The following is a 21,925-nucleotide window of genomic DNA, read 5'->3' on the forward strand; positions in this document are numbered from 1 at the left end:
CTGTTTCTGAGGGATGGATTTTTAGCCAGTTATTTCCACATGCATACCTGTTTAGCCAGTTGTTTCCACATGCATACCATGCATACCTGCTACAGGACCGCTAGCTTCTTCAAGGCAAATCCGGGCCCAGGCTACCTGTGACAATCTAACTTAAGGGGAACAAGCCTATTCTTGTTAATTGAATAACAAGCACCTAGTGGGCCTGCTAAAAGACCATCAGAGCTCAGTTGGAGGGAGGTGCTGAGAGAGACACAAGCCCTTCTAAGACTATGTCTACACTACATCTTATGTCGGTGTAGCTACTGTTTGTCCCTGAGCAGTTGAACCCCAGAAATAGAGTTTTAGTCAGGGTATTTTTGGTAAAAGTCGTGGGCAGGTTACGGACTGTGAATTTTTATTTATTGCCCATGACCTGTCCATGACTTTTACCAAAAATACCCATCACTAAATCTTAGCCTTAACTATAACCTTTGGGATATTTTTCTTACTGATATCCAATCTTGTAAAGTAAACAATGCTAGTGCCCTTTCAGTCTACCAAAGCCTCTTTCAAGCTACTGAGCCAGTAGTTTAATCTTTCCTTGTTGCTGTCAAAGTATCTGGTGTATGACTTCATGAGTTAGGGGACTAAAGGCTAGACTGGGTCCCCCAGGATCAATAATGGCATTTCAACATCACCAGTGATAATCTCCCAGTTGGGAAAGAAAGTGCCTGGTTGTAGCTTTCTGAACAGTCCATGTTCTTAAAGTTGTGAGTGTCATGTACCTTCCCCGACCAGCCAACTCTGATATCAGTGAAGCATCCCTGGTGATCCACCAGTGCTTCCATAGAAAAGTAGCCCTTTTTGCTGATGTACTCTGTGGCAAGGTGGTCTGGTGCCAAAACAGAGGTATCCATGCTATCTGTCACTTCACCGCAGTTCGGGAATCCCATTGCTGCAAATCCATCCATAATGTCCTGCATGTTGCCGAGAGTCACAGTTCCTCTGTAGCAGATGTTTAATGGCCCTGCACACTTGCCTGACAATGGCCCCCACAATTGATTTTCCAACTCCAAAATAATTTCCCATTGACTGGTAGCAATATGGCACAGCAAGTTTTCCACACGGTGATCACCACTCGTTTCTCCACTGGCAGTGCCATTGTCCTGTTGGTGTTCCTATGCTAGAGGGCTGGGGCAGGCTCAGCACATAGATCCAGGAATGTGGTCTTGTGCATCTGAAAGTTTTGCAGCCACTGCTCATCATCCCAAGCCTGCATTATGATGGGATCCCACCAGTCAGTGCTCATTTATTGGATCCAGAAGCTGCACTCCATCATTTGCAGTTGCTCCGTGAACGCCAACAACAACCTTTAATTGGTTCTCACTATGTCCCACAGCAATCTGCCCTTCAGGAAATCATCATCATTCCCGTGATTCTTCTTCTGGCTCTGCAAATACCTCAGGATCATGTGTCCTGTGCTTGCAATGCTCATAACAGGAGTGCAGAGCTGTGCAGGCCCCATGCTTCTGTCAGAGATGGCAGATAGCAACAAGTCCTGCATGAGTTCACAGGATTTTAATAATAAGCCTGAAAATTATGGGCTAGAGATGATGTTATAGGGCAGAGAAAGCTGCATGATGGGAACTTGACCCTGCAGTGTCATTCAACCCTATGCAACTTGTTTCTGCCCCACCAAAAGACAGCATGCTGGATAGTGGTGAGTTGCACACTGGGATATCTATCCATGGTGCATGGCACTGTGCATTGAAACAAACACTTTGGGTGAGTACACGCAGCACCGACAAAGTGAGCCAAGTATGCATGTGCACAAGCAATATGCTAACTGCGGCAGCTTTATGCCAATGTAACTTATAGCAGCAAAAGTTTTTAGTGTAGACATGCCCTAATTAGTCAGGAAAGGTCATTGTAATTTGAAGCCTCTAAGAAGGCAAAAGGGAGACAGTGGAGGAGATCCAGAATGCTCCTTTTACTTTTAGGTAATTAGGTTTTCCCTTTGAACTGGAATTAGCAGAGGAGGATAAGACCAAGATTTGTTCGGCCTTTTAGAATGGTTGAGTTACAAATGCTTTGCTTTCTGCAATCACCTGATATTCATGCAAATTGCATATAATCATGGCTTTAAAAATGTACTTACTGTTTGTCCAAAGCAGCTAAAATCAGATATCTGAAAAGTAACTGTCTGCTCTGCAAGAATCAGTGTAAAGTTAGTCCAGTCAGATAAAGATTTGAAAAGGACAACATCTTCCTCCAGCGTGGTGCAGCTGCTTTGCACCATGCCACCACAGTATTCTGGTTGTAAATCTGGCTCAACTGGTCCAGAGAGGATGATCCTAATTTAAAGTGATCCTCAGATGGCATTTAGCCTGTTTCACAGGTACAAAATTTTACACTGAGTTGCAAGCACTTCTAGAAGGAGAAAGGGGCATGTATGTCAGGGGATGGTGATAGCATAGTGTAGCAGTTGCAGTATTCACCTGCTTTGGGAGTTCTGTTCCTGTCGCTGCCACCGACTTGCTTTGTGACAAGTAATCTCTGTGTGCCTGAGTTTACCCATCTATAAGGATGGTAATACTTCCTCATTCTTTGGGGAGCGGCGGGCACGAGGCTTAGTTCATTAATGTTTGTGAAGCACTTTGAGATCCTTGGACTGAAGTGTATTGTATAGAAAAGCCAAGTTCTTTTCAATTATTTTTATAATGTGCACAGTTTAGTTCCAGTGGGGGGTTGCTTTCTGTTAATGGTTTAGGATGACATTTTGACTGACTGTTTTTTATTGGGTAAACAAGTGTTATAAAACTCTCAAGAATCAAATAACAGAATAAACAGATTGAGCCTGGAGAAGCTGCTGGAACTGTTATTTTCTGAGGTGGGTTATGACTATTCTGGGCCCTGCTCCATGAGAACGTCACATCCACCCTTATCTTCACTCTCAGATAGACAGGCATGAGGAATGACTTCCATTCATTGCCTCCCTGTTCCCTCCCCTAGGATCAGATTGTCATGAGTCTACAGTTGTGATGGATCTAGAATCCCGCTCCTTTTGCCTAAGTCCTGCACCAGCAGCAAGTGATTAGCTGGCTAGCAGCAGTCAGCTTGGTACTACACTTTCTGCCATTTACTGATTCATAGTTCTTCACTGCTGGGCCCAGATCCAAAAATCTTGCTTTAATTCTCCCGACAATTCATTCGGGTGGTTCATGTTTCCTTCTGGAAAGCCAGCTTCTCATGTTGTTACAGACAAATCCTATGGCTACAGATCATAGAAGTAACTGCTGAGATGTATGTGTGTTTTCGTTTGGGAAACAACAGGGCTGTGGCTCGGTGATGTCATAGGTGTATCATGTTTTTCTGTTGCTACCAACTGAGGAGAGGCAACCACAGAAATCCATGTAAACTCCCTAAACACTGTGGATTATGATTCTTTCAGTGAAATGTATCCTTTAACCCCAAATTTAAGATTTTTTGGAGCTTGCATCCAGCCAAACTGAAATAGCAGCATTAACAGAAGTGTGAAGTTCTGTTGTTCATTTCAGTATGTTAATAACTGTGAACTCCTATTGATTTTGTTGTTGCAATATTATGTAGAATTTATCTTGCTGTAGTACTCACAGGACCCAGTCTGCATTGGGGCTCTGTACAACGTCATAGAGGAAGATATAGGCAATGCTCCAAAGATCTTATAATCTACTATGTATCTACCACTAGTAGCCATTTCACGGCTGATTCTCATGTTCACAAGTATTTATCCACTGCTGCTTGAAGGTACCTATGTCAGCTTGAGGGATTAATCTGAAAGGGTGTTATGAAGGAAGAATGCTACAAGTATTGAATGTGCAAATAGCTGAATATTTTCCATCAGGGATTCCGTAGATTCTCCAAGTAAAATGCTCTTGCAAGGGTCCTCAAAATGTAGAGGAAAAGTGTATTTGTTTGCAGTCCTGTCTGTTAAAAGATATTAGGCTGCCCAGTGCTACTTTTAGGACTTTTAGGGTTTCTCTAAAATCTGTTCCATCAGCAGTAGCTCACTTTTAGCATGTAATATTTCTGAATGATGCTTTGTGTTTTATAATGAGATATGGTGAAAACACATGAGATTAGGGACATGTAGCTGGAAAGCCAGCAGATTAACCCTCTGGTGGTTCCTCCTGCATAGGGAGGATTCCCAGGTGATGCTGTAGTGGCCAACTCCCCTTATAAAACCTGGCATAGGCATGTGGATGAGGAAATGGAGACCTGATTTCCCCCCCCCCCCTCACTATGCTCCAGCAATACCCACCTGTTAGAACAGCTATACTGCTGTGGGAGGCCATGAGAAGGTGTATGTAATGTTAGTGCAGCCCTGATGAAACTCAAAATTATGATAGGGGCTGACAGCCTCACAGAGCCACAGAGGGAATGCTGAGGTGGCATATAGCTGCCTCTGTGTTGCTCTACTTCCCCCTCTCATCTTACAGAGAGGGTTGGAGGGATAAGAACAAGAGCACCAGAGAACTGAAGGGCACTACTCTCTGGAGCAATTTTTGGAGCAGCCCTTAGGCTGCTCTAAGTTATTTTGAGGGCCATTTTGACTGCCAGCAGTCCAAGAGCTGGGGAAGCAGCATGGAGGCTCATTTCTGGTGAGGATTTGGCCTTAACTTTAGTTTTCAAATAAAATGAACTTCTAATTTCTTTTAGTGACATCTGCCACTCAGCATGAAGAATGTTTGCAGTATTCTAGGGTACTTTTGAGGGCCTTTTCTGCCTGCATAGACTGAACTTCAGGGGGTGATCCCTATCTGTTAGCACCACTGCTCTGTCTCAGATGTGCTGCTGGTGGTACCACCAACCAATCATGGCTCCTGCTCCTTGCTTCTCTTGGAAATGGGATCCTCAGCTCATACTTATATGAGCAATAGGTTGGCTATATGCATCAGTAGGTCTGTTACCTACAGAATTTTGTGATATACAGTTTCTTGCAGAGCAATATGGCTGATGTTTATTTTTACTATATCTCTTAGGGGTAGGTATCATTAGAGTTCAGCTTGTATTGCAAGCTGGACCTGTTTTTCATAGTGGAGGATTTTAGCTGAAAGATTTCTTGGGGAGTTGTGTAACTACAAACTAAAGAGATCATCTTAAAGCCTTTTATATATCTCTTTAGGGTAATTTGTAACTTAGGCAAGGAAGCACATGATACAATAAGGGAGTGCTACTCAGGGTAGTTAGTAATCGTACATTAACACTTTGAAAATATAAGGTGTTACAAAACATGAGAAGCCCTATACCTCTCTCCTAGCCATCTCTCCTTTGCTCTCAGGATCCTGTACAGTGACCAGGGAACTGAGTTTAACAAATGTGCTTAAGCACAGTTTGTAGCTGAACTAGGTTGTAATATGGTTTGGATGGGTCCAAGTGTATTAGGATCAGATTCTAGCCGAATTTAGGCTATTCACCAGTTATTCTAACACCATTTGGCTCCATTCCCACTGCATACCCAAACCATCCCAGATCCCAGCTCAGTCACAACTGAGAGTAAGGTTGAACTTGCTTCCTTTACCTGTGTGCCTTAGTTAGGGAGGGTGCAGGATTCTTCAAAATCTGTTACTCAGGTAATCTCTTAATGGAAGTGGAAGGGGAGAAGCCACACTTTATGTAGAGTGGATGAATCATAGCTTTTTGCCTCAATTCACAGATCAAGGGACAGAGCAGTTGCAGTTGCAGCTATTAGGTGAAAGCTAAGATGACATGGACTCAAGTGCCCACAGTATGCAGATGGCACATAGCATTACCTATCTTTCACCACATAGGATCATACTACTACTGACAAGATGACCCAGTGTTTGTATAGGATCAGCTCATGGATGCAGAACACCTGGTTGAAGCTGAACCTGAGGAAGAGAAGGGTGATGTTTATGGGCAAAGGAAAGCACTGAGACTTTCCAGCCATGGTGGAGTCTGCTTTAATTGAAGGTGCGCACGCATAAACTGGTCATTTCTGTCTGTAGTTTAGGAGTGCTCATGTATTCCTTGCTGACACAAAGCTCTCACGTGGCAGCATCTGCAAGAATGCTTTCTACTAGTTCCAGTTTTCTAGAAGCTTCTGTCCCATCTTGGCAGATGGTGAGCTGTCTCAATTATATATTTTATCACCATTCATCTGGACTACAGCAGTAAAGCCATCAATGCTTAGATATCTCCAGCTGGAACAGAACTCTGCTGCATGTCTCCTTAGCAAGGGTGGCTACTCCGACCACATCAAACCAGTCCTCCACTCTCCACACAGTCTTTGTATAGAACTTCAAGTCATGTTCAAGGTCTTGGTCTTTACTTCAAGGTGCTCAATGCCTTGGCCTTAGAACTTCTAAATGATTGCCTGAAGTTCCAAGACAAACTTTGGTCATAAGTTCCACTTCTCTGGCACAATGGAACTGCCTTCATTGTGCAGGAGAAAGAGCTTTCTTTGGGTTAATCTGAGACAATGGAATTTCCCCCCCAGAAATAAAGAACTATAGCTGGACTTTTAAAAAAAAAAAAAGTTTGTTTGCCAAAAAATGGAGTTTTGGGTCAACAAACTTCATGAATTTGACACACATTTGCTGAATGGTTTTGGTCAAAAGAAAATTTGGGGCTAGATATACAAGAGGACTTAGACATGAGTTGACATTGTGGCAGTGCCACTGCTACCCCACTTATACCCACTATCCCAGTTGTTAGGGTACTCATGTGTGAGACCCAGGTTTGAATCCCTGCTCTATACCAGGGATTTGAACTCAGATCTTCACTTTCTAAGATGAATGTCCTAACCACCAGGTCTATAGCATATTCTGAGGTGGATTTTCCCTTCTCTTCTGTTGAAGCTGTTCCACTTTGTATAAATAAACATGTATTTGTTGGGCCAGATAGACAGAGAAAGAATGACTCTGTAGCCTGGTGATTATTCTAAAAGTCTAAAAATCCCCAGAAAAAAACCAAGAAGTTTTGGGTCTAACAACATTTTGTTCGACCTGAAATGAAATTGTTGTTGTTTTTTTAGATTTGTTGAAAATTCTGAAAATATTTGGGGTTGCGTGGAATGAAAAAATTCCCCCCACCCTGACTGCCAGAGACTGAAAAATCATTTAAGTGCCCAGCTCTACTAAAGGTTGTCACAGACTTCACCACCTTCCAGTCCAAGTGCGAGTTTCACTTATTTGACTTGCCTTCTCTAATAGAAATATAAAGCAATGTGCACAGTTCTCCTCCTGCAGAGAGAGAAAAAGAACAAACCAGACATGATAGATGCTAATCACATCGCTTAAGGCACTACTAGAAGTATTACTGTTGGCTCCTGAAGTAATGACGTGGTATAAGGATCTATGCAGAATAGAAGTTGGTCACCTCCTGACCTTTCAATCAAGGTTTTAGAAAATAGACCCTCTCTCTGGTGCTCTTTTCTTGTTTGTCTGGTCACTCAGCTCTTACAGTGCTGACTTCCATTGTTTCTGCATTTTGAGAATGTGCCATATTGAGGGAAGGGAAGGAAAGGCAACCAGTAATTAGCAACGGAGTACTTTGTGTGGTATTTCTTTTCTGTTCTCCCATTGGGAGGAGGTCCCTCCTGGATCTTGAGCCTTGTAGTGTTTAATCTCTGCTTCTGGCAAGGTCAGTGCATAGTCTACCTTGCCCTTTCAATTTGATCTATTAGGCCTTGTCTACCCTACAAAGTTTTGTTGACAAAAGGCAGCTTTGTCAAAAAAACAGTGAATGCATACACACTGCAAGGCGACTTTTGGCGGCAAAAATGCCCTGTTTTGGTGACAAAATACAACCACCCCAATGAGAGACATAAGGCTTTTTCCTTTAAATGTCCTACAAAGTGCCAGTGTAGACACCATGCTTGATTTTATTGCTTTAGTTGGCCTCCAGTAGGTGTCCCACAAGGCCCATCATGTTGCTCTGGTCAGCAGTTTGAACTCCAATGCCCTGCAGGCAGGTAAACAACCATCCACCCCTACCCCTTAGCAGCCCTGGGAATTTTTGAAATTCCATTTCCTGTTTTCTCAAGATGGAGACGTCTCATCTCCTCTTCCCAGGTGACCACGGCAGGTTTATCACAGCAAACGCTTTCCTGCTTAGACTACTGCGGAGCTGCTAGATCTGCTCAGTATATGGGGAGAGGAGGCTGTGCAGTCCCAGCTGCGCTTGAGCCGTAGGAATTGTGATACTTACAGGCACATTTCTCAAGGCTTGTGCAAAAAGGGCTATGATCAGGACATGCTGCAGTGCAGAGCGAAGATAAAGGAGCTGAGGCAGGCGTACCATAAGGTAAGGGAAACCATCGCCCCTGTGCTGCACCTGAGACCTGCTGATTCTATAAGGAGCTGGACACTATCCTCGGTGGCGACATCCACCTCCAAGAGCCCCATGGATACTTGGCGGGACTGGAGGCAGCGGAAAGAGGACCTAACCCAGAGGATGAAGTCACTGATAAAAAGGTGGAGTTAGATGATGATGTGGAGCTCCTGGTGAGGTTGCCCAGTGGGGCAGGCAGCCAGGAACTGTTCACCACTCTGGAGGTGTCTAGTCAGTCTCAGCAGTTGCTCTCCAGTGAGTAAGAAGCAAGAGAGGAGATGCCTGGTAAGTGGCTGTGGTTTGTGTAGTGAGGAGGTAGGTTCAAGGTATAGAAATGTACAAGGCTGACTGTCTTTCTGTGTGCTGGACATTCCCTTTGTAGCTAATCAGTATGGTGGAATATTGTTTTGATGCACACTGAGATCTCATGGGAATCCTCCAGAGAGATCTCCAGGAAAGTTTCCCGGAGGTACCGGTAATCCTCTGCCGAAGGTTCCTTGGCAGAACAGCTTTGTTCCTTTCCCCCATTGTAGGAAAATTTCCTGCACCATTCGGCAGTCACTTGTGCAGGGACCAACTTGGCACACAGGTGAACAGCATAGGGAGCAAGGCGGAAACCACATGCATGTAGTATATGTATCCTCGTTTCCCTGCTTACCCTTAGCAGTGAGATAGCTGCTAGAATGAACCCCGCCTGTGAAAAAGTATGGGAGAATTTTAGAAATTTTTCCCAAGTTGGCTGCACCACAGTCCTTGCAGAGTGAGTGCTCTTTTCCCCAAGTGAAGCACCCCCGCCAACACTCATCACGTTTTGGGTGTTCACAGAGATGTGTGCTTGCCAAGGGTCAGTGAGAAAGTGATTGTTATGTTGCAAAAGGTGTATTTTATTGAAATATTTCAATGCTGTGCATGAATTTAACAATCATGCTTCTGTGCATTGTTCCTGAAGATGCATGCATGCATCGTGCACCTTCCCAAACCACTCTGCGTTGATGTCAGTGAAATGCCCATGGTGATCCACAAGTGGCTGCAACACCCTGGAGAAGTACCCCTTCCTATTGATGTACTCCGTCATAACGTGGTCTGGTGCCAAATTTGGAATATATGTGCCATCTATCACCCCTCTACAGTTAGGGAAACCCACTTCTGCAAAGCTGTCCACTATTTCATGCACTTTTCCCAGAGTCACGGTCCTTCGTAGCAGGATGTGATTACTCTGCACACTTGAATTAACGCAGCCCCAACGGTCAACTTCCCAACTCCAAATTGATTTGCAACCAACCAGTAGCAGTCTGGAGTCACCAGCTCCTATACAGCGATTGTCTCACACTTCTCTACCAATAGGGCAGCTCTCATTCTGGTGTCCTTGCGCTGCAGTGCTAGGGAGAGCTCTGCACATAGTTCCAGGAAGGTGGCTTTTCACATCCAAAAGTTCTGTAGCCACTGCTCATCATCCCACAACCTGCATGATGATATGATCCCACCATTCAGGGCTTGTTTCTTGAGCCCAAAAGCAATGATCTAACCTGTGCAGCTGTTCTGTGAATACCAAAAGCAATCTGAAGTTGCTCCTATCCATATCACACAGCATGTCAGGCAACTGGGAGTCTTCTTCACTTAGGAACTTTGTGATTAACTGCACTGCCATTCGCGGTGTCTTCATGACAGTTAACAGAGCATAGGAGAGCAGTGCAGGATCCATCCCTTCTGACAAAGATGCCGGGGTGCACAGCAAAGAAGGGTCATTGAAAAATGCCGCGAAAGAAAGCTGGAAGCCCATGGAGTGCTGGGACAGAAAACAATTCCTCACGGAACATTGAGCTGAGTCCCAAGAAGTGCCGCGTTCTGCTCTGCCTTCCCACAACACCTAGTGACTGTCGAGCTGGACTGTGAGATAGGTACCCACAATATATTGCCACGCTGTCAATGATAGTGCTCCAACTGTGGACGCACTCTCTGTTGACAGAGGCAGCGAGTGTGAACATGACATTCGGATTTTTATTATGCCGATTTTTGAGTGTCAAGATCAGTTTTGTCGACAAAACTTGGTAGTGTAGACAAGGCCTAAGTTTTTCATAGATTCTAAGGTCAGAATGGACCATTGTGATTATTTAGTCTGACCTCCTGTATAACACAGGCCATAGAACCTCCCCAAAATAATTCCTAGCTCTTATCTTTTAGAAAAACATCCAATCTTGATTTAAAAATTGCCAGTGATGTAGAATACACCATAACCCTTGGAAAATTATTCCAGTAGTTAATGAATTACCATTTCTTGATCATTGCCAAAGAGGCAGGAGAGACTAGAAATAGGTGATGTGTTCTACTGGAGGCTAACCTGAGAAGGCAGGGCACATCCCTGCAAACCTGAAGATCAGCGAGGGGCAGGAAAAGGGAAATCAAAGACCATAGGGAGAACTGAAGGAGAGGGAAGAACAGAAAAAGAGGGAGGGTCAGAGAACTAACGGGGAGAGAGGAGGGAGCTGGCAGATGGTAGAGAAGTAGGTTGGACTCCCTTGACTCTTACAAATGAGCACAGCCCAAGATGAATAACAAAAATTTATTTTAAAGTTTATCAGCCTAACTGGAAACAAAGCAGACAATATTTAAGGAGTAGTCATCTGTGACTGTTAATGTTGCAAGTCAGTACAATGACTCAGAAAGTTAGTCTACAATTTTAGTATGTTTCAGAGTAGCAGCTGTGTTAGTCTGTATTCGCAAAAAGAAAAGGAGTACTTGTGGCACCTTAGAGACTAACAAATTTATTAGAGCATAAGCTTTCGTGAGCTACAGCATCCGATGAAGTGAGCTGTAGCTCACGAAAGCTTATGCTCTAATAAATTTGTTAGTCTCTAAGGTGCCACAAGTACTCCTTTTTATTTTAGTATGGTAAATGCAGATCAGAACTGATGTAAAGTCTCTTGTGATTCATGGCTGAACTTTAAGGGTATAATTCAGATCCTTCACATGGGTGAGAACTATTAAATTAAACAAAATCTTTCTGGGATAGAGCAGATATAGGTAGGATTAATAAACTATTAGATCAGTTGAAAAGTTCTAATACATCACTCTTAACCTGCTCATTTCCCATTTTGAATCAATCCCAACTCTGAAGTATTATAACTTAAATTCTAAAGACTTTGAATCATCTTTGGCCCATCCATCATGGGCCATTTACACATGAGGGAACCAGTTACACATTGTAATTTCCCAGAACACTTAAACTATGAGTTGACCTTGCTGTGTACACAGGACCAAACTGTTTTTACCATGTACCTTACATGTGCTCTAGCCCTGCAACATCAAGGCTATAACCTGATTTAGGGACCCAACACAAGTACTCCTTTTCCTTTAAAATAGGGCTTGTTCTCTGTCTGCACTGCAAGACTGAGGCATGTTTTAACTGTATCATGGGATGTAATTGGGTCTCCTTGTGCTGCCCCTCTATACCTGAGTGAAATTTACTCAATGGGAATAAAAAGAATGTGAATACAGTCAAAGCACGTTAACATGGCATTGCTAACACAAGTGGGTTTTTGACAACTGAAGTATGTGAAACTGGCTAGTCAGTTGTGTCAGCTGAACATAGCATAGGGTAGCCAAACTCACCTCTAGTGATATGTGACTTTAGGACCCAAGTTAGCAAAGCATTTAAGTACTTGCTGAACTTTTATGAACAGGGATGGATTTAAGCATGTGCTCAAAGTTAAGCTTGTCCTTATGTGTTTTGATGACTTGTTAATGTATATACATTACAGTAAAAAGAAAAGGAGTACTTGTGGCACCTTAGAGACTAACAAATTTATTTGAGCATAAGCATAAGCTCACTTCATCGGATGCAACTCCTGTAATGAGTAATATAATCTCTCTGTAATATTCCCTACTGCGCTTTAACACAGTACTGTTTCAAAAGCACAACATTAAAGCAGTAGCTCTCAACCTTTCCAGACTACTGTACCCCTTTCAGGAGTCTGATTTGTCTTGTGTACCCCAAGTTTCACCTCACTTACAAACTACTTGCTTATAAAATCAGACATAAAAATACAAAAGTGTCACAACACACTATTACTGAAAAATTGCTTACTTTCTCATTTTTACCATATAATTATAAAATAAATCAATTGGAATATAAATATTGTATTTACATTTCAGTGTATAGTATATAGAGCAGTATAAACAAGTCATTGTCTGTATGAAATTTTAGTTTGTACTGACTTCGCTAGTGCTTTTTATGTAGCCTGTTGTAAAACTAGGCAAATACCTAGATGAGTTGATGTACCCCATGGAAGACATCTGCATACTCCCAGGGGTATGCATATCTTTGGTTGAGAACCACTGTGTTAAAGCACACTCGGGAACATTTAGCACATGCCAACTGGGTCTGCATGGATCAATCAATGTGCAATGCATTAGTACACTTCAAAAATCACACCCCTGTAGTCCACTCTACTTCTTTGTGCAGACAAACCCTTAGGTACAAGTAACCATTTCCAGTTCTTTTCTGGTGTTAATAGGATATACACCTTTTTTTTTTTTTTTTTAAATAGTATCAGGAATGTTTTATCAGTGTTCATTGGTTAAAACCTAAAATCAGAAGCCCTAGAGGGACCTCAGGAGGTCAACTAGTCTACACGTCTGTTTTGAAGCAGGGTTAAGTATTATGTGATGGGGATGTGATGCATAAAGGCCTCCCAAAGTTTCAAATATTGATACACTAAGCTGATTAATGTTGTTTCTCTTGTACAGAACAAGACTGCAAGCTGAACACTTGCCTGCACAATTCTACATGCTGTTCTGAATCAGTATTTTATGTCATAACTAGTGAACTGAAAGTTACATTTTCTGTTACGATATGTTCTCATTTTGCTCCTGCTAGATCTTCTTCTGACCCACACCCAGAATGGCTCAGACTTTCCAACTCTCATTAGAATGTTTTTTTGTAATTGTCATTTATAGTTGAATTCATTCTATGTTAGCAGCTTTTCCAGATTTGAGATGTCTCCATTTCAAAGATTTGAAAAGCAGGAGTTTAATGGCAATTCCTTTAGCTCATAAAATCAAAAGAGTTGTCTCATTGAGTCTGAGGAAGTGCTGCTGAGGTCTGATTTTTCATAATTCATCCCTATTTTTCTGTTATATTTTTGAGTGAATTTAATGTACATGAATGATATCAGATTGATGGCTCTGGATCATGAAGTCTTGTATTACAGAAGAGCTTTGTTGTGGGCAGCAGTCCTGCAAACTTCCCCACAGTACCCCATTAGCTTGCCTTAACTCTGTTATGTAGACATCACCTTCATGGATGAGGGAATAGTTCTCTGGGACCACTCAGCCCTTGGGCTCTCTTGAAAATGCCATTAAGGGGGACAACGTGATAATAGTTTTCCATTGTGAAAACTTGTACTCAAGAAACTGACTGACTCCCCCCCACTCAATGCAAATAGATCATCAAACAGCTATTACTAGTGATAACTTCTAGCAAACATTGACATAGGCCAGATTTAAACCAGTGTGTTAGTGGTGAAAGACTCTATATGTAATTGTCAAAAATAATAGAAATCAGTGGATGCTAAAACCATGCAAATTCCAAGGCCCTGATTCTCCCTGTGGATTTCCCCCAGACTTTGAGGTTTTGTACAAAATCTAAACATTCATAAATAAAATCAACCAGCTTTTCTTGTTCTGAACATTACCTCCCAATAGCATTGCATTCTTCTGATGGGTAATACACAAACTACACTGTGTAAAGTCAATGACAATCTTGCTGTTGGATTCAAAAGATATATTATGAGCCTGAAAGAGAAGAAGTTCAGCGTGATGGGATGTTAGATCAAATGCTTAATAAGGGTAATCTTAAATACTAGCATTTCTCTACTACTTGTAATACGCAGAAATGCGCAGCCAATGTGCTAAACCTGGCAACATTGATCTCTGGAAAAAGGCTGCATATTTTAAATATGCAAATAATCAGATATTTGGGAGGCTTTAAATACCTATTTCTCCCTGGTAATACAACCAGACAACTCCATTCAGGGGAATTTCTCAATTTTGTGGAAATGTGCTGAAGTTCCAGCCATTTGTTATTTTATTGCAAATGTCAGTATATCAGCTTCCCTTTTTTATCAGTCCCTGCCTCTGCCCCCTATAGCACGCTTCTTCAGAAATTAAGGACCTCCTGCACCCTGACCCACCAATATTTTGGTTTTAGGAAGAAAGGGAAGTAGTTGATAGTAATTATGCCACTCTGTTAGGGAACATGAGCTCAGCGACCACCACACAGCTCACATATTGAGTCAAATACTTAAATGAGAAATCTTTGCCACACCAAGCTCATGACTAATGCCAAGACAGACATCTGTTTGCACAATTTTTGCAATATATAATTTTGAATTTCCATCGAATTTAGAAACATCAGTCTCCTTGGAAACTATTGGAGAGCTAAATTAACAGTAAACAATTTATTCTGAGTGGTTTGCCAACTTCTTCTCACAAGTAGGTATAATGATCCCCTGTGCTTGGGCTGATAGCAAGGTTTGAACTTGGACTTTCAGTGTTAAAAACAAACTTTTCCCACTAGCTATTAGGCAGCATTTGAAGTAGACTCCTCCACCTATGTAGATCCGCCACTGGAGGGGAACAAAGACTCATGCTCATCTAGTGTGGGTTACACAAAGAACTAGATGCCTTCCTTGTTCCTACATATACAAGATTGCTTAAGAGCAAGTGGAGGCTAACAACCCTGCACCATGCATTAGGGTTTGCAGCGTCAAGCCTATAAAAATGGGCTATGAAAATCATACACCATTCCCTCTACACGTGTGGAATATTTCAGTTATATTGATATATGTATAATATTGTGTTGTTTTTAGCACTGATACGAGTTGTAAATCATCCTGAGCAATGGTCTTTGTATACTCTGCCCACAGTAACATAGTGTGCTCTCTTTATCTGCAACCCATTAAGAGGGAATTTCATTGCAGCTTTAGGAAATTGGCACTTTTTCGTCAACCTTACAAAAAGTTGTGAATCTTAAAGCTAAGCAGACAGAATAATCACAGCTGTGAACTAAAACTGTTGTAGTTTGGTCTGATACTTGTGTTGTTTACATTTTCATGTTGATAAAAGGACTCTGCTCCCACACCTTTTTGTGATGTAGTTTTCTCTGTCTGTAGTGCCAGGACCAAATTCCTCTGGTGATAACGGCATCAGTATTGCCATGATAATGATGGCCTGGGTGGTTATCGCTCTTGTCTTGTTCTTGCTGAGACCAACTAATCTAAGAGGATCCAACATGGCTGGAAAACCAGCCAGTCCACATCATGTAAGTATGTCTGTGTCTTGAAGCACCCTACCTAAAGAATCTAAATAAAATATCTAGATTTAGGAACATTTTTAAAGTACACTACATTGTATTAATTAGTTTTTCCCCAAAACTGTTTTCCTGTGCTTTCTACTGCTATTTTTTGGTATCACATTAATATTAAAATGTATATGTTCCCTTCTGCAAAAGTCTCTCAGACTAGAAATAATTAAGTCTTTTGTTTAAAGTGTGGTTATATTCTGAAAAGTAACTAAAAACAAGATCTCAGTGAATAAATCTGCTCTCTCTGCCTATTTAGAGCCATAACTGCCAATTTTATTGACAAAATTAAGGCTATGTCTACACTGGTGCTTTTGTCGTTAAAAGTTTTGTCGCTCAGGGGTGTGAAAAAACACTCTCCTGAACGACAAAAGTTTTAGCGATGAAAAGCGCCGGTGTGGACAGCGCTTCGTCAGTGGGAACCATGCTCCCGGCGAAAAAGCTACCACCCCTCATTCGGAATGATTTTATTTTTTCGCTGGGAGAGCTCTCCCAGCGATAAAGAGCAGCTACACAGTGCACCATACAAAGATGCGGCAGCGACACAGCCACAGGGCACTGTTCACGAACCTGCAGCTGCCAGACGCACACTGGCCTACCCAGCCCTGTACTGCCAACATGCCCCTTCCCCTTGAGGGTGGGCCCGCACTACACAGTCATTGTGAAGTGTGCAATGTAGACATAGTCTAAGTTTTCACTGATTATACTTCTGTGAGACCTGCAGGGCCAACACAGCTAAACCACTCTGCCTTAGATTGAGCTGGATTCGATTCCTTGTGGTGAACCATAAACAGAAGTGTTATGTTCTGATTGGTAATACCTACTCAAAGCCACAAGATGCACAGGAGTAACCAACATCCTCAATTTGATCTGCAGAATCTTTATCCTGATGGCAAGAACTGAGATGTGTTTTTAGGATGGTGATTAACTCCCCCCCCCCCAATATCTTTTTTACTTTACACTGAGCACATATGATGTGGAAATAGGTCAAACTGTTTATGCCCTGGTCCCTTACATCATGTTTATCATCTCAACTAACAGTTATAGGTGGGGTAAATTCTGCCCATTAGGGCCAGTAGTCACCAGGCAGGAGTTGGAGGGCTCACAAGGGCCAGGTTCCATAAGCAAGAGTCAGGATCAGGCTGGAGTCAGAGACCAGAGATCAAGCAAAGTCTAGCATTGCCACAGGCCAAACTCTGTGTGGTTACCCAAACAACTTTCTGGGGCCAGGGCCAGATTAACTTTTTGTGGGCCCAGTGCCAAACATATTTGTGGGCCCCCATGGGGCAAGGTGCAGGGCGGCAGGATGTTCAGTCTCCACAGTGAAAGGTGGGCTGGGGGCAATGAGGCACAGCGTGGTGGGAGCAGCCCCGCTCTGCGCAGCCCAGCAGGAGGGCACTGTTCACGAACCTGCAGCTGCCAGGCGGATACTGGCGTACCCAGCTCTGTACTGCCAGCATGCCCCTTCCCCTTGAGGGCGGGCCCGCACCACACCGCCCCCCTGCCCAGTACCCCATCCTTATGCCCAGCGCCCCCTCGCCCAGAGACCTCCACCACAGATCTCTTTGCCTAGCCCACACCCCTCCCAGAGACCTCCCCTGCTGGCCTCCCACCACAACTGCACAGCACCTTGCACACCACACCACTCGCCCAGCACCTCCCGCCCAAAGACCTCCCCACTGCCCACCACCTTCCTCACAGTCCCACCATGACAGCTGAACAGCACCCCATATTCCTGAGGGGATTCTGCACCAAAAAATTTAAAAATTCTGTGCACAATATTTTAAAATTCTGCAAATTTTGTCAATAAATAAATGTGGAGGCTCCAACATGGCAGTGGGGAGCACTGGTTGCATGGAGGTGGCAGATTACCCTGCAGCCTCCCCCACCCCACCCTGGGACAGGGACTCGACAATGAGGCTGCACCAGATCCTGATACAATGCAAGGGCCAACCCTGCCCCTGGGCGAGGCGTACCTGGTGTGGGTGAGCAGGATCATCCCGGCAGCAGGATCCAAGTGCAGAGGGACTTAGTGTGGGGGGATCCAGGTGGGGGTAAGAGAGTTCTCTGTGGGGCAATCTGGGTGCGGGTGGCTCCGTGGGAGATCTAGATGCACAGAAGTTCATTGGGGGGGTTCCAGGTGTAGGGGCAATGGGGCTCTGCAGAGAATCCAGGTGAAGATGTTTGTGGCTCAGCGGTGGTGTCTAGGTGCAGGGGAGGTGGGGTTCATTGGGTGGGGGTCCAGGTGTAGATGGTTGGGGCTCAGTGGGAAGGGTGTCTGGGGGGGGCTCATCGGGGTGATACAGATGCCGGGGAGGTTGGACTTGTCAGGGTGAGGGCTTGATGGGTCTGCTTAACAGGGGAGCCCCAGCTTCTGCTAAGGGGATGCTGCATGCTGGACTCCAGCTTCACCCCTGCCCCCACTTCCCCCGTCATTTCCCTTCCCCACCCCATGCCCCTTCCCCACTGCTCTATCTCCTCCACATCTCACCCTCTTCCTTCCCCCCTGCCTCTTCCCCCCTGGCCCCCCACTTCCCCCATCGCTTTCTCTCCCCCCATCCTATGTCCTTCCCCACTGTCCCATTTCCCCACTGAAGGGAAAAACAGAATTGCAGCTGTTTGTTATTTAGTTTGAATATTGGAGGAGGATTTAAAAAACAGGAAGCATGTATCTGCTTTGTATTCATTCTTTTTATAAGTCATGCTTGGTAGACTAGAATTTCTAAACTAGTGCATTTTTTTCCCTTTTGTACAACCAGGGACAAGAACCACCAGCCCCACCCGTGGATTAGATCTTGTAATGCTGGAAATGCTCGAGAGCTAAAACCTTGCATGACCAAATGAACGAAAGTGACCAGAGTACTAAATCCCATTCAATACTATTTTCCTTTTGCATTTACATAAAGCAGGATGATATTATTTTGGTATGGAACAGCTAGGAGCTATTTCACTTTTAAGTTAATTCTTGATTTATATATTATTGCCATTCCTAGTAGGTGATATTTGAATAAACAATAAGGAACTGCAGGGGTGGAGCTTTGGTAGTTGTTTTACTGTGGACATTCCAGTCATTCTCTTTTTGTTACAATGATTACAATATATAATTTCTTTGCAGTGGTCTCTGGCATAATTCAAGGAAAATTTAAATCCTTGTGCATTTATAGTCATTAAAAGTTATTTTTCAGATTAATTCTCTTTTTTCCCTACATATTTTGGAAACTTATTTGCAAACATGAGTGTGAGTTTTGTGTAGAAAAAGTGAAATTACTTTACTTTACCTTTACCCAGTGATGAGCTGCCAAAATCTTAACAACTGGTTCCCTCCTCGAAGGGGGTTGTGGCCCACCCCCGCCCCCCGTGACTCCTGCCCCATCCAACCCTCCGCATTCCTTGATGCCCCCCCGGACCCCGCCCCATCCACCCTCCTCCCCTGTTCCCTGACTGCCCCCAGAACCGGACAGGAGGATCTCGTGGGCCACCGTAGTGGGTGAGGTGGGGAGTCCCAGCGGTACTTACCTGAGGCAGCTCCCAGGAAGCATCAGCAGGTCCCTCTGGCTCCTAGGGGCAGGGTAGCATAGCTGGGGGGGAGCAGAGGGAGCAGCTGCTCCCCTAACTGATCACATCAAAAGTGGCACCTAAGGCGCTGACTCCGTGGGTGCTCCGGGGCTGGAGCCCCCATAGGAAGAATTTGGTGGGTGCAGAGCACCCACTGGCAGCTCCCCGCCCTGCGCCCGGCCCCAGCTCACCTCGCCTCCACCTCCTCCCCTGAACACACCGCCCCGCTCTGCTTCTCCGACCCCCGGCTTCCCATGAATAAGCTGTTCGCGTGGGAAGCTGGGGGTGGGCTAAGAAGCAAGTGGCGGTTTCGCGCTCAGGCCCAGAGAGGTGGAGGCAGAGCGGAGGTGAGCTGGGCGGGGGCCACGAGGAGGGCCGCCCACGCCGCAGCAGGTAACCCGGGGCACAAGGGAACCTCTCCCCACCCCAGCTCGCCGCACCCCACCGAATTTTTCCCCATGGGTGCTCCAGCCCCGGAGCACCCACGGAGTCGGTGCCTAAGGTGCCACTTTTGGCCGGTTGTTAAATTTAGAAGCCCTTTTAGAACCGGTTGTCCCTCGTGGGACAACCGGTTCTAAAAGGGCTTCTAAATTTAACAACCGGTTCCAGCGAACCGGTGTGAACCGGCTCCAGCTCACCACTGCCTTTACCTTGCTGTTCAGAGCAGCTTTAACTCTTTGGACTGCCAATATAGTTTTTAGGGCTGTTGCAAAAGCATGGATCATCTGCTGTAATGAATGTACATCTATGTGGGTGGGCATGAAAATGTGTCTGAAAATTATCACAATCAAAAACGTGTCGTGTGTGTAAGGAATTTACACAAAAGATTATCACCAAAATGAAATTAAATACATTCACCAATAAGTGAGCTGTCTAATTCAATGTATTTTTAAAGACAACTAAAACCTGGGCAACTAAATATTAAATTCTAAAAGAGAATTGTTTACAAACTTTACAAACTTTTTCTTTACAAAAAGAAAAATCTACTGACACGTATCCATTACAATTTTCTGTCCTGAGTATAATCTTATAATAATCAATATCTTAAATTTTTTGCTGCAACACATAACAAGATCAAAACATTATCAACCAGTCATTAACTTCAGAAAGTTATTTTCACTTACTTACAATTTGTTTTACCTATATATTGTCATAATCCTTACCCTTTTGATTCTTATCTATTCGTTGTTGGATTGTTCAATACAGAAATTGCAGGTGAAGATCAATGGCAAATATTTTTCCTTTAATGTTGGTGTGTATGTGTGCATGCATGTGCATCTTCCGTTGGAACTAGTGACAGTGACTTTTTTTAAAACATGCATTAAATAATTTAAGAACATTTTAAAGACGTACAGAAAAGTAACATTGTATATTTTTCTTATCAATTTGAAAAATTAATGGGAATAATGTAAAGGACAGTTTTGTGTGACTAGATGGCTATGGAGCTACTTTCCACAAAAGTAAGGAGAACAAATATGCGGGAAATTAATGGCCTGATCCTGCAAGCTTTTACTTGCATGAGAACGCCTTACTTTTGCAAGTAGCCAAGGGGCTACTCACATGATTAATGATTTGCATACTTGGGCCCTGGAAGAATACTACGTTGGATCCCTTTGTTATCAGAGTTAGGCTTGTCATCCTCAGGGTAAATGGCAGGTCAGCCAAATTGTCTTGTAAACATACAGTACAGACCCGAGAAAATGCTTTTATAATTTGATGTACGTAATTGTGCCACTGAGCTTCTCTGTAGCAGTGTGCTGTGTAATACAGCACCTATAGATAGGGAGCATTAGTAAAATAATAATATTGGGCCAAATACTCTGTTAGCTTGATGCAACCTTACTGAAGATAATGGGATTGCAACAGTGTAATCGAGAGAATTTGTCCCAATATGACTGATGGCAGTATAGGCCACAAACACTGTGTAAGAACATTACTGGGATACACTATCCAACTACTAGTTTTTGCCTTCCTAGTACATCTTTGTTTGGAATAACATTTTGAACTGCGTAGGTAATGTGGTATCTTTTTATGGAACCAACAAAAATTACTTACATGGTCTACCATACCTGCGTTTTTTCCCCCCAAGAATCAGTGGCCAGGGCCATCCCCAGGAGAGTGCGGGGCCCAGGGCGGAAGTGACAAATCCCTCACTTCCGGGACCAACCCGTCACTTCCGGGACTGACTGCGCTGGCCAATCGTGCTGGCCCACGGAGCCCCCCAAAGTGCAGGGCCCAGAGTGTTTGCCCCAATTCGCCATACCCTAGGGACAGCTCTGTCAATGGCCAAAAGTCTTCAAACTTGGGTGCATTAAGTTAGAAGCCTAACTCTATATGTAAGCACCTAACTGGAAGGGGCTTCATTTCAGAGGTACTGAGCAACTCCAGCTCCTGTTGAAGTCAATGGGACTTGCAAGTGCTCAGCACCTCTGAAGATCAGACCACTTAGAATCATAGAATCATAGAATATCAGGGTTGGAAGGGACCCCAGAAGGTCATCTAGTCCAACCCCCTGCTCAAAGCAGGACCAAGTCCCAGTTAAATCATCCTAGCCAGGGCTTTGTCAAGCCTGACCTTAAAAACCTCCAAGGAAGGAGATTCTACCACCTCCCTTCTATTTAGATGCCCTAATATGTAGATAGAAGACTTGCTTTGTGCACCCTGCTTTGAGATTTTGGCCAATATATAGCCATAGAT

General features: G+C 43.8%; 1 protein-coding gene across 2 annotated transcripts in view; it reads left to right on the top strand.

The window, feature by feature from the left end:
* Nucleotides 1-20,187, top strand: part of SMIM14 (small integral membrane protein 14) — a 100,317-nt gene extending 80,130 nt beyond the window's left edge. The window contains exons 4-5 of one of the 2 annotated variants that reach the window (XM_043513941.1): nt 15,486-15,634; nt 18,433-18,859. In XM_043513941.1, coding sequence (XP_043369876.1) covers nt 15,486-15,634; nt 18,433-18,465 — 182 coding nt within the window. In that variant the 3' untranslated portion in view covers nt 18,466-18,859. Of the gene's footprint in view, nt 1-15,485; nt 15,635-18,432 lie in introns of both variants that reach the window. The other variant, XM_038401062.2, reaches the window with a different exon arrangement.
* Nucleotides 20,188-21,925: the final 1,738 nt, after the last annotated feature.

The sequence above is a fragment of the Dermochelys coriacea genome, chromosome 4 (assembly GCF_009764565.3).
Source record: "Dermochelys coriacea isolate rDerCor1 chromosome 4, rDerCor1.pri.v4, whole genome shotgun sequence".
NCBI classification, from domain to species: Eukaryota; Metazoa; Chordata; order Testudines; family Dermochelyidae; genus Dermochelys; species Dermochelys coriacea.